At 44.3% G+C, this 14,860-nt stretch overlaps 1 protein-coding gene across 1 annotated transcript; it reads right to left on the bottom strand.

The window, feature by feature from the left end:
• Positions 1-3,159: 3,159 nt before the first annotated feature.
• On the bottom strand, positions 3,160-14,023 carry LOC120879124 (H/ACA ribonucleoprotein complex subunit 1-like). Its single transcript, XM_040262174.1, has 2 exons — positions 13,975-14,023; positions 3,160-3,845 (listed from the first exon to the last, which is right to left on the bottom strand). The coding sequence occupies exons 1-2, from the start codon at positions 14,021-14,023 to the stop codon at positions 3,277-3,279; spliced, it is 618 nt and encodes a 205-aa protein (XP_040118108.1). The 3' UTR covers positions 3,160-3,276.
• Between the last annotated feature and the right edge of the window lie 837 nt (positions 14,024-14,860).

Below are 14,860 nucleotides of genomic sequence, written 5' to 3'. Positions count from 1 at the left end.
TCCAGTAAGTTTATCAAATGAGTTAGGAAGGTTATCTCATGGGTACAAAAATCTCAAGAAATTTTTGAGACCTTAAAAAGGGAAGAATTCACCTAGATTTGTTAGGCAAAATCTGTGATAAGGCCTTTGGTGTGAGTTTCCCAGCCCTGTTTTATTTTAAAAGTTCAGTCTGAGACTCTATAAACATTTCAATAAAATAAAAATTCCATAATCAATTATGGTTATATAAATCTTCAGACCAAAATTAGTGAGAACAGACCTATTTTGCAAACAAACTAGCCTTAATTTGGTTATATTTGATAAAAAATGAGGGTAACTTTAGGGAGAAAAAGATATTTCAAAAAATGTTAAATCCCAGTTTGTTAATGGAGGTCTGCATCTAGTAAGACTCATCTCTTAGATAGTTCTTTGCTGTTATGTGATATTAATGTAAAATTTAATTGAATTCCTAAAGAACGCCTTAAGTTTGTTTCTGAAGCTCATCTCAGTAATCTATCTTCTGATGAAGATCAGATGCCTCACGACCTGCAACCAGGACTAGAAAAAGACATAATTTAAGGGACTGTCTCCAACCTGGATGGAAAGACTTTTTTATCAGGAGAAACTACACTACACCAGGATGAGAAGACAACGACATCAGAGGTAGACAGCTTCCCCAAGATGCTGGACTTGATTCATACGATCATTTATGTTTTCTTGACTTCTTAGACCTTTGCATATAAATCAAATGCTTTTCTATTATAGGCCTGATTCTATGTTAGTTTTAGGAATCAATTCAATCGTTGGGTTTGTGGCCAATTATCTGTATCTAGTTCTGGGTTACCTTGGTAAATTTCTCTACTACAAGACTCTAACTGGTTGGCCTTGAGAAAATTTACTTAAAAAAAAAATTATAGGCATATTCAGGTCACTGTGATATTACGAGATGGGATCCCCTCACCAGGCCAATTAATAATGCCTCCTCTGAACTCTGGCCATAAATTTGAGCTTTTTTCTACTACTCAAGCTCAATCAGAGCAACAAGAAAGGTTTCAGCAAAGAAGGAAAAAATCTCCCACAGTTATGGGATGGATTTATATAGATAACACCAGGCTATGGTAATTTAGGTTTAAAGTCTCCTCTGTGTTGGAAACAATTAAATCATACTAAGGACAATCAGTCTAGTAACATGAGAAAACGGGGCTATGTGCCTTATAGACTATGCCAATATATAATTTCCCTGGAAGATAAAGATTCTACAGAGCAGACTAAGTCAGGTGACCTGAGATATACTGGGCTACATCTAATGGAAGTTTTTAACATAAGTCTTACTTGTGACTTTACTAATACTGCTGGCTATGTTATTTGTATTTCACCTGTTTTACAAAATTGCTATTTCTTACACTGTCAAATGTGTGTCTGAGGCCTCTAATAGAATAATATATAGTCCCATATGAGATCGATGATGGTAACAGTGTAACTCTAGATATGGGAAGAAGCAACAGGAGGGAGTATTTTCCTGGACCAAGAGGCTAGTAAGACAGGTGGTCCAGAGAATTTTGGATACTGTTGTATGGCCTAGTCCAGTAACAGCACATTGAGTGACCTGTCAACAAAATCTTTGCCAAACCTGAGAATGGACATTCTCAGCACCATGGGATAAAATGGTCATGAAATGCCCCCCTCAAAATCATGGTCAAGTTTATGAGCAAAAAGGGGCTCTGCCAACTGAAGACTGACACTTGCCATCTACATCTACAAAGATTAAATCATGGCCGCTGCAACTGCTGACTTTGAACGCCCCTGAAAGGAGTTCAGAGTGAAAATCAGGAATGAGGCACTCTGTGCTCTAGGAAAAACTGGCAGAACAGGCCTTCAGATAGTTAGGTCTTTTCAGGAGAAGATTTTATGAGTCCCAATTCTTGCATCTTCTCATACCTAGAAAAACACTGACGTCATTAATGGTGACATCTGCTTTGGCTATTAAGGAAAATTTTACAATTAAAAGTCAAAATAGAGTATCTATGGTTTAGATATCCTGGGAAATAATTAGGTGATGCTATGGGTATACTTTCAGATTAGACCTTGTATTGCTAAACACTTGAGTTTTCTGAGTTGTGTCAGGCTTGGATGCCACCATTCTCCAAACAATGTCTGCTGGAAGCTAGTAACCTTACTTTTTATAAAACTAGGCAACTGGCTACCTGGCTACAAGTCTCCCTGAAGTGTCAGGTCCAGACTGGGTTTCAGGCCTATTCTTCTAAAAAGAAATGAGATTTATTTTGTCAACTAAATTCCAGTTATCACTCCTCCAAGTACTTCTAATTGGGTCTGTTACACCAAAATGGCAGACCAAGGGATTGAGATTTTAATCATACAAGACTCAGATGTAGAACATGGGACTCAGAAATACTTCTAATTCAGTGTCTATACTCCAAGCTGAGGCAGTCCTATGCCCCATTTTGACAGGAAGTTATCACAGTCAGAGTTGCCCAGTTCCCTAAATTAAAACTGAGCGGGACTCTGTGGGGCTCTGGAGTACAGATCAGTTCTGTGTTCTCCATTTCTTATCTGTAGGATATAGGCTTCATTCAGCCTCCTTGACCTTCCCTGAGTTCCAAAGCGTGGATTCAAACAATTGCTAATCAGGGAAGGGAGGGGATACAGAAACAGGCTGCTGCTAAGTCTCGTCAGTCGTGTCCGACTCTGTGCGACCCCATAGACAGCAGCCCACCAGGCTCCCCCATCCCTGGGATTCTTCAGGCAAGAACACGGGAGTGGGTTGCCATTTCCTTCTCCAATGCATGAAAGTGGAAAGTGAAAGTGAAGTCGCTCAGTCGTATCTGACTCTTTTTCTGACTCTTCACGACCCCATGGACTGCAGCCTACCAGGCTCTTCTGTCCACAGGATTTTCCAGGCAAGAGTACTGGAGTGGGGTGCCACTGCCTTCTCTGCATTTTCCTCTTAATGGAGTTTAAAAGTGCCAACAAACACTCCAATTCCACCTAACATGGAGGGAACTCATGGAAAAGCATCAGGTAAAGCTGATACTCTGATTATGAGCAAATATCTTATTTAGCAAATTCTTCAACATGACTAAGTCAATACATGGTAAGGGCCCATCAACAGCCATGGAAAGTCAGGAGTTCTTTAGCTTCTTGGTAAAAACACCTCTCCACTGTCCTAAAAAGACCAGTTCTTCAAAATTTGCTCAAGAAACAAGTTTCTGATCCACTGAAGTAGATTATGACGTTAATGCAGAACTCAACTGGTGAAGTTTCTGTCAACTGTTACACTTAATGTCTTCTTCCTCTGAGACCACCACCCCCTCTTCCTCCTCTGAAACCTCCACCTCCTCTTCCACTTCTAAAACCACCACCCCTACCACCTCTGCCACCTCTGCCTCTTCCTCTTCCTTGACCTCCCCTGCCACCGCCTCTTGGAGGTCCCTTTTCACCAGGAGGTCGAGGTAGAAACCTCTGCAATGGCAGCAGTTTATATGGGTCTATACAAAACTTCTGAAGTTTTTTAAAGGAAGATGCTTTCATGTTCTCTGATAATTTAACTGAAAAATAAAAATCTCTAAGCTGTCCAAATATTTCACCCACTTTTCCAATTTGTTCTTTGTTTTCTAAATAAACTGGAGCATTGAAATAAGGTACTTTATTTTCATCTGTGGTACATTTACACACTATGTCATCTTCACAAGGGTGCAGGAACTCTCCTAATAAAACTACTTGTTCTGGAGGTCCTTGGTCTTGGCCTTTGTTAAAGCCTCCGCGGCCACCCCGTCGTCCAAATACTCCTCTGCCGCTGCTGCCTCTGAAATTACCGCCGCCTCCACCTTGATTAAATCCTCTGCGACCTCCAATCAAAGGTTGGTACAGCCTCCAGACAGAGTCCTGGTTCCTACTCACAGAAATATGCTTAACAATGTCTTTGAGCCCCCACCCAGGTGGAGGATGGGAACTTCAGACTGAACACAAGATTCCTGGAGCACAGCTCTGTTGCCTCACCACCAACCAATCAAAAAGGGTCACAAACCCTGCAGCCCTCACCCCAAATGTTGCCTTCTGTTTCCGGAGACCAGAGATGACCATCCTGTTAGGTCTCCTGTTGGGCCCTTGTCTATTTCATCTCTGAGACGGGCCAACAGTTTCTAACTAAATTGCTGTTACTACAAGGGTGGAAGCTGCTTTTAGATGTGGAACACCCCAACTTAGATCAGGTAGAGAGAGACTTCTGCTTTGCTAGGCAGGCCTACGCCCATGCACAGCAGGAAGAAGTTACAGAAGAGAGACCTCCGCCCCAATTCCCAAGAAATATCTTGAGTATGAAGTCTCTCATGGGGGAGTTGTTAGGGGAAGCACACTGATTGAAACTGCCCACCCTGGCCAGGCACCATAGTAACCATTTGCATGAGTTGTTTTATGACAGGAGATCCTGATGAGGAATACGGAACTAATAAGCCACCACCAACCGGAAGAGTTCAGGAAAGGTCTAAAGGAGACACCGCGTGTCCGTCCACTTCCCGGAATCCCTCTTGCTAGCGTCCGTCTTGGCTGAGCGATGCGTGCACCACCAGGAAAGACTCTGAATTAGAATGATTGGCCAAAGACCACCCGGAAACTAATCCCATCACCATAAAACCCGAGACTGCGAGCCACGCAGCAGAGCAGTTCTCCTGGGTTCCCTTACCCTACTGCTCTCCACCCGGGTGCCCTTTCCCAATAAAATCTCTTGCTTTGTCAGCACATGTGTCTCCCCAGACAATTCATTTCAGAGTGTTAGACAAGAGCCCAGTTTCAGGCCCTGGAAGGGGTCCGCCTTCCTGCAACAGAGCCGACCTGAGGATTACAATCAGGGAGACAGTCTTTCAGAAAGCTCTGAGGACTCTTCCACCTGTTAAAGGTCAAGGCAGGGTTATATGTTTCTGAGACAAAGGGTTACACACCGCCAAGTGGTGTATTACTGGCAGTTCACACAATCCAGATCTATATATACAAAGTGAGTCATGAGTCGTGGTGTCAGAACAGACAGTTAACTAAATGTGAGCAGAGGAAGTGGGACACAGGGCCGCATGGCGAGAAACCATGCATTTTGTAAACAGTGGGTGTTTACAAGAAAACAAAGCAGATGAAGAAAGATGGAAAGAGGGTGGAATCTCCAGAGTCCTGGAAAACGTTTTGCTCCTTATATTCTCAGTAAGATCAGCCTCACAGATAAGATGTACCGGCCTGACACTTCCAGTCAAGGCTAAATAAGGGTCCCCCTTTGGGAAGGCGGAGCTGGGAAGAAATCAGGGAAATGTGACCCCAAGCCCTCACCTCCCCAGTGAGTATTCTGCCCTTAATTTCTCCGTCCCACAGAATCAGCTTGCCAAAGAAACTCAGCGTAGCTATTCACCCAGGTCCCCCACTTTGCAGGCGAATTCTTTACCAGCTGAGCCACCAGGGAAGCCCAAGAATACTAGAGTGGATATGCCTATCCCTTCTCCAGCAGATCTTCCCAGCTCAGGAATCGAAGCTGGGTCTCCTGCATTTCAGATGGATTCTTTACCAACTGAGCTACCAGGGAAGACAAAGTAACAAGTAAAAAGCATCCCACCAAACCCTAGGGGACCCTAGGTCCTCACCCTCAACCCCATAAAAGCAGAACCCCAGGCCAGTGCTCACTCTCTCCCCTCAAGACCCCACACTGTGCCTTCAGGGGCTCCTGGTAAGCCCAGGACTTGGGAGTAGTACAACTGGTCCTTTCAAAGCTCCCTGCAGGTCATCGCTGCTGCTGGGCTTCCCTGGGGCTCAGCTGGTAAAGAATCTGCCTGCAGTGCGGGAGACCTGGTTCAGTTCCTGGGCTGGGAAGATCCCCTGAAGGAGGGCATGGCAACCCACTCCACTATTCTGGCCTGGAAAATCCCCATGGACAGAGGAGCCTGGCGGGCTATAGTCCATGGGATCACAGAGAGTCAGACACGACTGGGCAGTCAGGCACAGTGCACACTGCTGCCAGTTACTGCCAGAGAACCAGTTACTGCCTAACAGAACCACAGGGCTGGTCTGGCCACAACACTAGGTGTTGATAGGCTGGGCCAAAACCTAATAGGTCATGGCTACCACTTTTTCCCAACTGTTTTTTCTTTTTCCACATTCTTTCGGAATTATGGAACATTTTTCATATTTCCTTTTCTCCTTTATAAATATATTTCTTATATGATTATCACAATATGCACTTGTTATGCTGCTAAGTCACTTCAGTCGTGTCCGACTCTGTGGGACCTCATGGATGGCAGCCCACCAAGCTCCCCTGAGGATTCTTTACCAGCTGAGCCCCAGGGAAGCCCGGGGCTCTGGGATTCTCCAGGCAAGAACACTGGAGTGGGTTGCCATTTCCTTCTCCAGTGCATGAAAGTGAAGTCACTCAGTCGTGTCTGACTCCCAATGACCCCATGGACTGCAGCCTATCAGACTCCTCTGTCCATGGGATTTTCCAGGCAAGAGTACTGGGGTGGGGTGCCACTTGTTATAGTCTACCTTAAATTGCTACTATCACCACATCCTGAACAGCTCAAGAACCCTGCAGAGCATAGCTTCATTTCCTTCCTCCTGTGAATGAAAAATGTTGCTGCTGTATCAGTAAACAAAGGACGTTACAGCCCTCAGCCACTGCCACCACCCTGGAAGGTGAGCCCTGAGGGAACTCAGGATAGAGACAGACTCATGCTCATTGCCAAGCCCTTAGCTACTTGCCAGGAGCCAACACGAGGAATCCCACCCATGGCAAAGGTCATGAGGAAGAGACCCGACAGGCAGAGACGCGACAGGCAAAGGCAAGTTGGATCTCGAGGGAACCTCCCTGGACCTACTTGACCATCTACCCCAAAACCAGAATCTGTCTGCCTTACTATATTATGCCTTTCACCAACTCCTCTGACATTAACAGGGGGCTGTCCACCCCCCACACACCTTTTTTCTGGAAAAAGTTAATTTAGAGCTTTTAGATAATAAGTCTCCTGAACATAATAAGAGTGTTTCAATCCAAAAACCCATCTGATGGCTTTCTAGCCTGTCTGACAGGTTTATCTGGACTCTTACAGCTACGCCTGTGATTGTTTACAGCCTCCCGACCAGAGAGGCACAGGAAGCTTAAAACATCCTAGAAATGTAGGGCCTTCCGAGGAGTCAAAATCATTAGACTAGGACTGATTAAGGGTTTCATTGTTGAGCCAATACTTGCTACCAAGTTTTCATATCTTTTATTTGTAGATTTAGTTGGTATGTAGAAAAAAACAGGTACTAGCCCTGGCATTAGCAACATTAGATCTTTGAGTTAAGTACTTTCTTTGTTATAACCCACTGCACCTTTGTTCTATAGGAATGTAACTTTATTTAGTACTTTGAGGGTGATGCAGCTTAAAGAAAAAACACTTCAGGGGAAAATGAGTTTTCTGGTTGATAGACATTTATGTAGGAAGAGAGCCATAAAAATGTTAACAGGCCTCTTGGCCAGAAGATAATGTAAATCACCTGAGACCTTTTGTATATGGGAAGGTATGCGAAAAGAAAACCTGGTCTCAACAAGGGTCAGGATTGCTGCCCCTGCGTAACTCTGCATATTCCATTATTTCTTTATGTACAACTTGGGGTATATAAGCTGCCTTTGAAAATAAAGTTGTGGGTCTTGCACCAATGCTTGGCTTCCCCATGTCGTTCTTTTCTTATTCTCCTTTTTCAGGCTACATTCCCATCTGGAGCATAGAGGTTCACCGTGTCTACTTATTTGCCCTGGCTTCTAAGACCCACACGAGAGGGAGCCCAAGGCAGGGCACCCTCCACTATTCAAGCGGACGCTTGTGGCCTACGTAGATGGTACAAGTCCCTTGTCTCGGGACTTTATTGGCTTTCTATGTAAACCAAGGAATACAGCCTCTTTTCTCCTCTGTTTTCTCCACTACACTATTCTTTCTCAATCTCTCTTTATCACTCTAATTAAATAATTATTTCCTAATCGCCGACGCCGTTTCCCCTTCGAATTACCCTGTATCCACCAGGGCTGGACCCCAACAGCTACTGCAACTGCCCCAGCGGTGCACCCTGAGGGGACTTGCGACAGAAAAGAACAGGATATTGGCCCTGGAAGATGATGTGCCTATGAAAGGGATGATTGCAGTGAGCCCAGACTCGCATCTTCCCATACAGAGAAAAGCACCAAATTCCTTGCGATAACTGGTCCTCTTTAATTAACAATAATCTTTTCAAGTTCTGACTACCTTATTTTTGTCACAAAGAAGTCCTACATATCCCGGCTCCTCTGAGAAGCTGTCCTCTGGGCTTGAAATCCTCAGAAATTCCACCAAACAAAACATCATTCTCAACTTTTCAGTTCAGTTCATTTCAGTTCAGTCACTCAGTCATGTCCCACTCTTTGCAACCCCAGGAACTGCAGCACGCCAGGCCTCCCTGTCCATCACCAACTCCCGGAGCCGACCCAAACTCATGTCCGTTGAGTCAGTGATGCCATCCAACCATCTCATCCTCTGTCGTACCCTTCTCCTTCTGCCCTCAATCTTTCCTAGCATCAGGGTCTTTTTAAATGAGTCAGCTCTTCGCATCAGGTGGCCAAAGTACTGGAGTTTCAGCTTCAACATCAGTCCTTCCAATGAACACTCAGGACTGTTCTCCTTTAGAATGGACTGGTTGGATCTCCTTGCAGTCCAAGAGACTCTCAAGAGTCTTCTCCAACACCACAGTTCAAAAGCATCAATTCTTGGGCACTCAGCTTTCTTTATAGTCCAACTCTCACATCTATACATGACCACTGGAAAAACCATAGCCTTGACTAGATGAACCTTTGTTGGCAAAGTAATGTCCCTGTTTTTTTAATATGCTGCCTAGGTTGGTCATAACTTTCCTTCCAAGGAATAAGCATCTTTTAATTCCATGGCTGCAATCACCATCTGCAGTGATTTTGGAGGCCCCCCAAAATAAAGTCTGCTACTATTTCCACTGTTTCCCCATCTATTTGCCATGAAGTGATGGGACCAGATGCCATGATCTTAGTTTTCTGAATGTTGAGCTTTAAGCCAGCTTTTTCACTCTCCTCTTTCCCTTTCTCAACTTTTAGGTCACACTTTTTTTTTTTTTCAGTTGACACTCCCCCGTGTACTTCTGTTATCTTAGTACTTATTTATAGACATACATTATAAACCCCACTAGGTGCTGCTGCTGTTGTTTTACACCATAAACATTCTTCCATATTTACCCCAATGTTACCAAAGGCAAGCCCACATGCCCAGCACACCTGGAGGCCAAGCAAACCTAAGCGTCAGAGTTTGAAATAAACAGTTTTAAAGCAGGGCCAAGAAAGGCAAACAGGTGGATCCTCCTCGAAAAGCTGAACTCCCTAAAGGGTTTCAGCAAAGCATTTTTAAAATTTATTTTGTTGAAGTACAGTTGATTTACAATGCAGTGATTCAGATATATATGTATATATTCAAATATTCAGATATATACATATACACACATATATATTTGATATTGAATATAGTTCTCTGTGCTATACAGTAGGACCTTGTTATTTATCTATTCTATATATAATAGTTTGCATGTGCTAATCCCAAACTCCCAATCCTTCCCTCTCCCAACCCCCTCTCCCTTGGCAGCCAGAAATCTGATCTCCACAGCAAAGCACTTTTAAAATCAGGCGAGGGAGGGGGCCTCAGGGTCTGTGGTCAGCTTGGGCACAGTTCTCTGATAGGCTGATGCGTGGGAGAGGATGCAGTTGGGGGGGGGTCCATACTGTCCTGCTCCGTCTCACTAAGACCATCGTTTCAACTTTCAGCATCTTGATTGCATTATCACCAGCTGGGATGACATTCTTTGCACTTATCCTGCTAAGGATTTTCTGTGATCCATGGATCTGTGGGTTATCGTTTATGAATTTTGAAAAATATTACATCTTCAAGTATTTATTTAACCCCTCTTTCTTCCCTATGGCACTCCAATCTCATGTAAAGTTAGACCATTTGACTGAATCTCACAGGCCCTGATACTCCGATTAATTTTTTTCTATTGTTTTTATTCTAAGTTTTCTTTGGGCTATTTTATACTGTCCTGTCTCTGCCTGCACTCATAGTGTCTTTTGCTCCTAATTCATCCAAATGAGTTCTTAATTTTGGATATTTTATTTTTTACTTTCTGAATACAATGGCTAACTGGGTGTATTAACTTGACTGAGCCACAGGACTCCAATATGTGGTCAGATACTGTTCTGGATGTTTCTGTGTGGATATTTTTGGATGAGATTGACATTTTAAAATATCTACTTATTTATTTGGGGTTGCACCAGCACTAGGGCTCTTTGTTGCGGTGCCCAGATTCTCTGGTTGTGGCTCAGCTGCTCTGTGGCATGTGGGATCTTAGTTCCCCCTCCATGGAATAGAGCCTAAATCCCCTACATTGCAAGGTGGAATCTTAACCACTGGACCACCAGGAAAGTCCCAGGACTGACATTTAAATTGGTGAAATTGAAGTGAAGCAGGCTGCTCTCCATAATGTGGGTGTGTCTCATCTAATCAATCGAAGGTCTGAATAGACCAAAAGACTGATTTTCTCCAAACAAGGGGGAATTCTGCAGCAGTTTTGGACTTTAACTGTAGCATCAGCTTTTCCTGGGTCTCTAGCTTTCTGGCTGTAGGGGAGCAGAACTTGACACCCTAAAATATGTCTCTTTGGCATATTAGTTGTTTCAAGCTGGTTATTTTCTGAGAAACAGCATACATGGGAAGGGCTCTGAAAACCAAGTGAGAGTTGACCTTTTGTAAGAAACATTTACATATATAAAGGCAATCTCCATTTGGGATGACCAAATATCTAGAAACTCATACTAGTGGGGAACTCAGTGACTTAAATCTGCATCACTGATCAACCCCCCTTAATTGACTCTCCCTGCCTTCTACAACCTGTTTTTCTCTTTGGCTGAGGATGGTATTTAAGGTGAGGGCTTCAGCCATTTCAATGAGTTACTCAGCTTTCCTGTGTCTCTCCCATGTAGACATGGTATTACACTTCTGTTTGATTTTCTCCTGTTAATCTGTCTCCTGTCAATTTAATTCTTAGGCTAGCCAAAAGGGTAGAGGAAAATTTCTTCCTCCCCAACACAGCCCACCCTGGAGTTTTTGAACTTGCAGCCTCCCTAAGGTCATGAGCCCCATCCTTAAAATAAACTTTTTGTTTACATACACATTCTTTTGGTTCTGCTTCTCTGGAAAATCCTGGCCAATACACGGTATATTTATTCGATTTGTTTTATAAAGTTCTAAATGGCACCCCACTCCAGTACTCTTGCCTGGAAAATCCCATGGACGGAGGAGCCTGGTAGGCTGCAGTCCATGGGGTCGTTGGGAGTCAGACACGACTGAGTGACTTCACTTTCATGCACTGGAGAAGGAAATGGCAACCCACTCCAGTGTTCTTGCCTGGAGAATCTCAGGGACAGGGGAGCCTGGTGGGCTGCCATCTATGGGATCACACAGAGTCGGACACGACTGAAGTGATTTAGCAGCAGCATTCTCTGTTAAAACTCAGTTTTTCAAGTCTACGATTGAACACACTTAACATAAAGTCCTTTCCTGCTGACCACTTTCATCCAGGATCATCCGTGGGTCTTTCCCTGCTATTGTTACTGTCACCTTCGGGAGTTGTATAAATAAGAACCAGAGGCCACGAGTACTAGGTCTCTAGTTCTCTCTTTTACCAGATCAAGTGCACGAGGTGTTCTCCAGGTCAACTCCATCAGAGTCGAGCTAGGTTGGGCTGGACCCCAGAGTTAGGAAGGCGCATCTGACCTCCCATCCCTCTCCTCCCAGGCTTCCAGCGGAGGCTCAGCAGGCCCTCTCCTCATCCCGGAAATCATGGCAGATGCATTTCCGCACCTTCGTGCCCTTAAGCCTCCCACTGCCAACTTCTGATGCCTTGCTTCAGACTCTGTCGAGTCTCTTCAGAGCAAGATCAGCTATGTGTTCGGGGCAGACCTCTTTCCTCCAGTGGGAACTTGGTCCTGAGAGCTGTGGGACTGCCGCAGGTGCCCGTCTTCCTTATACGCGGCCCGCCCTGGGTACCACCGCCAGCATGCGGGACCCTGGGCGTGGGCCGCATCGGTTTCCCAGAACTGAGCGTGCAGTAGCCGACTCCATCGCTCCGCCGGGTGTTTGGGTACAGTAGGGATGGTGGCTGGCGAGGCCCCCGCAAGCCGGGGCTGGGGGCCGCGGAGGCTCAGTTTCCCACTTCTGGAAGCCAATCCACTTGGTCCTTGGTCCTCTCAGCTCCCCAGCCCATTTAAATATGACAGCTGCAACCTGCCTGGTATTTTCTTCTTGGTCCCGCGGGAGAACGTGACTGCCGGCCTCCGTCCTGACACATACCGGACGCCCTCTGATGGCTACCGACTTTTATGTTTACCTTGCGTCCTGACTCATTACTGATTATTTTCAAAATTTGTTATTTGTATTCTTTATTCTCCAGGATTTCCAGGTATACTAACACCTCATCTACAAATGGACCTGATTTTACTTCTTCCCCCATTCTAAAGCCTCTAATTAATATTTTATAATTATATCAGTGAATACTGGCTGAATTTCAAATAGTGATCAGAATGCTTTTCTTATAATGTAAGGTGATGACTTTAAGAGATTATATTTTTCTTGAATATTTTAAATTGAAGGATAACTAATCTATTCCAAGATACTTCAAAGTCTATAGATTTATCCCTATGACATTTATTTTCATATCTGTTAAAAGGATGAATCGTATTAACAAATTCCATGATATTTAACTATCTGAATCCTAGGAATATATCCTACTTTTTCTTCATGTATTTTCTTGATGTGCTGTTGGAATCTATTTGTTAATATTTCTTTAAGATTTTTGCAGTGATAAAAGATGTTGATATGTAATTGTCTTTCTTTTCACAATTTTTATTAGGTTGGTTATCAGTATTATACTGGCTTTGTTAAAATACCTTGGAAGTCTCTTTTATGTTCTCAAACAGTCTGTGTCATTAGGAATATCTGGTCTTTGAAGATTTTGTAGAATTTGTGAATTTTGTAGAATTATTTCAGATTGTGAAATAATCTGATCTGGGCCATTTCTTCTGGGATAGTTTCTTATTATGTTTATTTTATACTGAAATTGATCTCTTAAAGCTTTTCTCTCAACTGGGATAAATTTTGCTTAGGTGTATTTTCCTAGGTAGTTATCCACCTCATTTGAGTTCCCATATTTGTTTAAGGGTATATGAAATAGTCTGTTATCATTTAAAATTTTGTCTTTCAATAAGTGCTTCACTCAGTATTATTTGTATATTTGTACTGCCCCCTTTTATTGATTAGGTTAGTTGTTTGCTTATCTAGTTCTTTTAATTTCTCAGAGAACCAAGTTTTTGCTTTATTACTCATGTCTGGGTTTTGTTCTCTGCAACATTTACTTCAGCTTCTAGCCTTATGATTTTCTTCTCCATACTTTCTTCTGTTGGTTTTGGTTCCTCCCCACCCACCCTCTCCAGTATTTTTGAATTGGGAATTTGAATTCGTGTATTGTCATTTTTTTACCTTTTACTAAAAAATCAAACTTCAAGTTTTTAAAAACTTTTCTTATAGTATTTTAAATACTTGGTTCAAAAGTTTTTCTTTTTTTAATAATTTCTACATCTTGAGAAGTCTGATATCAACCTTTTCTTTTTCTCTCTCTTTACATATATGCTGTGGGAGGTTTTGCATTAAAGGGTGCTTCTGTGTCTTTTACAATTTTTTACTAGCGTAGTCTTAGCGCTCACTTTTCTGGGTCATTTTTCCAGAAAAGGTGAGCGCTTTTAGTTTGGACTTAGGTCGTTTTGTCCTCTTGTTTGCCCGCCTTCATGCTACAGCTTCCAACTTAGGGTCTCACATGCCTGCCCCCTTGGAACTCGTAAGTGTGAGCTCACTTCTAAGCTGGTCTACTTACGGAGACCATAAATGGAGATTTTCCTCCAGTCGTTCCTCACGTTCGCCATTTTTTATCTCTTCTTCTTTTTATTGCCTATTGTTGTTCTGATGCAAGGTGCTCCTTCACACTTTCAAATGTTTTAATTCGGGAAGGAGAGTTTTATTCTGCTCCCTAGTTGGATGTCCGGGACATTTTTCCAGGAGCAAGGCTTTATCTTCCTCTGCCCGCAGATTCGCGCGCTGGGTCGCGGCCTGCGGGCGCGGCGTCGCCCTCTTCCGGCTGCGCGGTGAGGTGCAGCTGCCCCTGCGTCCGCGCTCGGGGGGGTGAGAGGGGTGGGTGTCCACCAACATCAAGAGTCCCTCTGGCTGCTGCAGCTCTGCACTTCCCCTTCTCCCTCCCTTCTTTCCATGTGCCACCAAGCCTGCCAAGGGTGTCACCCGCCGCCCCACTTGTTTGCTTCCCCCACTGCTCTCAGCCTGCAGTACCAGGGAGCCGTCCAGGGAGGCTGCCACCGGGCTGCCGGGACAGCAGAGGAAGACCGAAACATCGCTGCGGGGCAGAGACCTCTCTGACCCCAGGACCTGCGTCCCCGGCCCAGAAGAAAGGACCTTGGCGAAACATGAGCTCACAGGTGGTAACTTCCTTTGCCAATGGGGCCAAGGCTTTAACTCGAGACTGCACCCTGAGGCGTGGGGTCCTGCAAAACTGTCCTGGCTGCCCACCCCACGCCCACCCAGCCTGCTTCATCACACCCACATCCAACACCACCATGCGATTTGAGGTCCCAGACTCCCATTCAACTGGATTACTACATGAAATGACAAACGAATAAACACACAATGTAAACCAAGATCCGCCCCTCAAGCGGGTGCAGTTCCACCCCTTCTGGGCCCCCCTCCAAGGC

Source organism: Oryx dammah, unplaced genomic scaffold (assembly GCF_014754425.2).
Source record: "Oryx dammah isolate SB20612 unplaced genomic scaffold, SCBI_Odam_1.1 HiC_scaffold_19, whole genome shotgun sequence".
NCBI classification, from domain to species: domain Eukaryota; kingdom Metazoa; phylum Chordata; class Mammalia; order Artiodactyla; family Bovidae; genus Oryx; species Oryx dammah.
This window is presented reverse-complemented; position numbering and strand designations above follow the sequence as displayed.

Bases quoted from the DNA above. Each gene is read 5' to 3' on its own strand.
- LOC120879124 (XM_040262174.1), bottom strand. From the start codon at position 14,023: ATGGCGAACGTGAGGAACGACTGGAGGAAAATCTCCATTTATGGTCTC. The intron at 3,846-13,974 runs GTAAGTAGACCA...CTTTGATTGGAG, and splicing joins AATCTCCATTTATGGTCTCC to GTCGCAGAGGATTTAATCAA.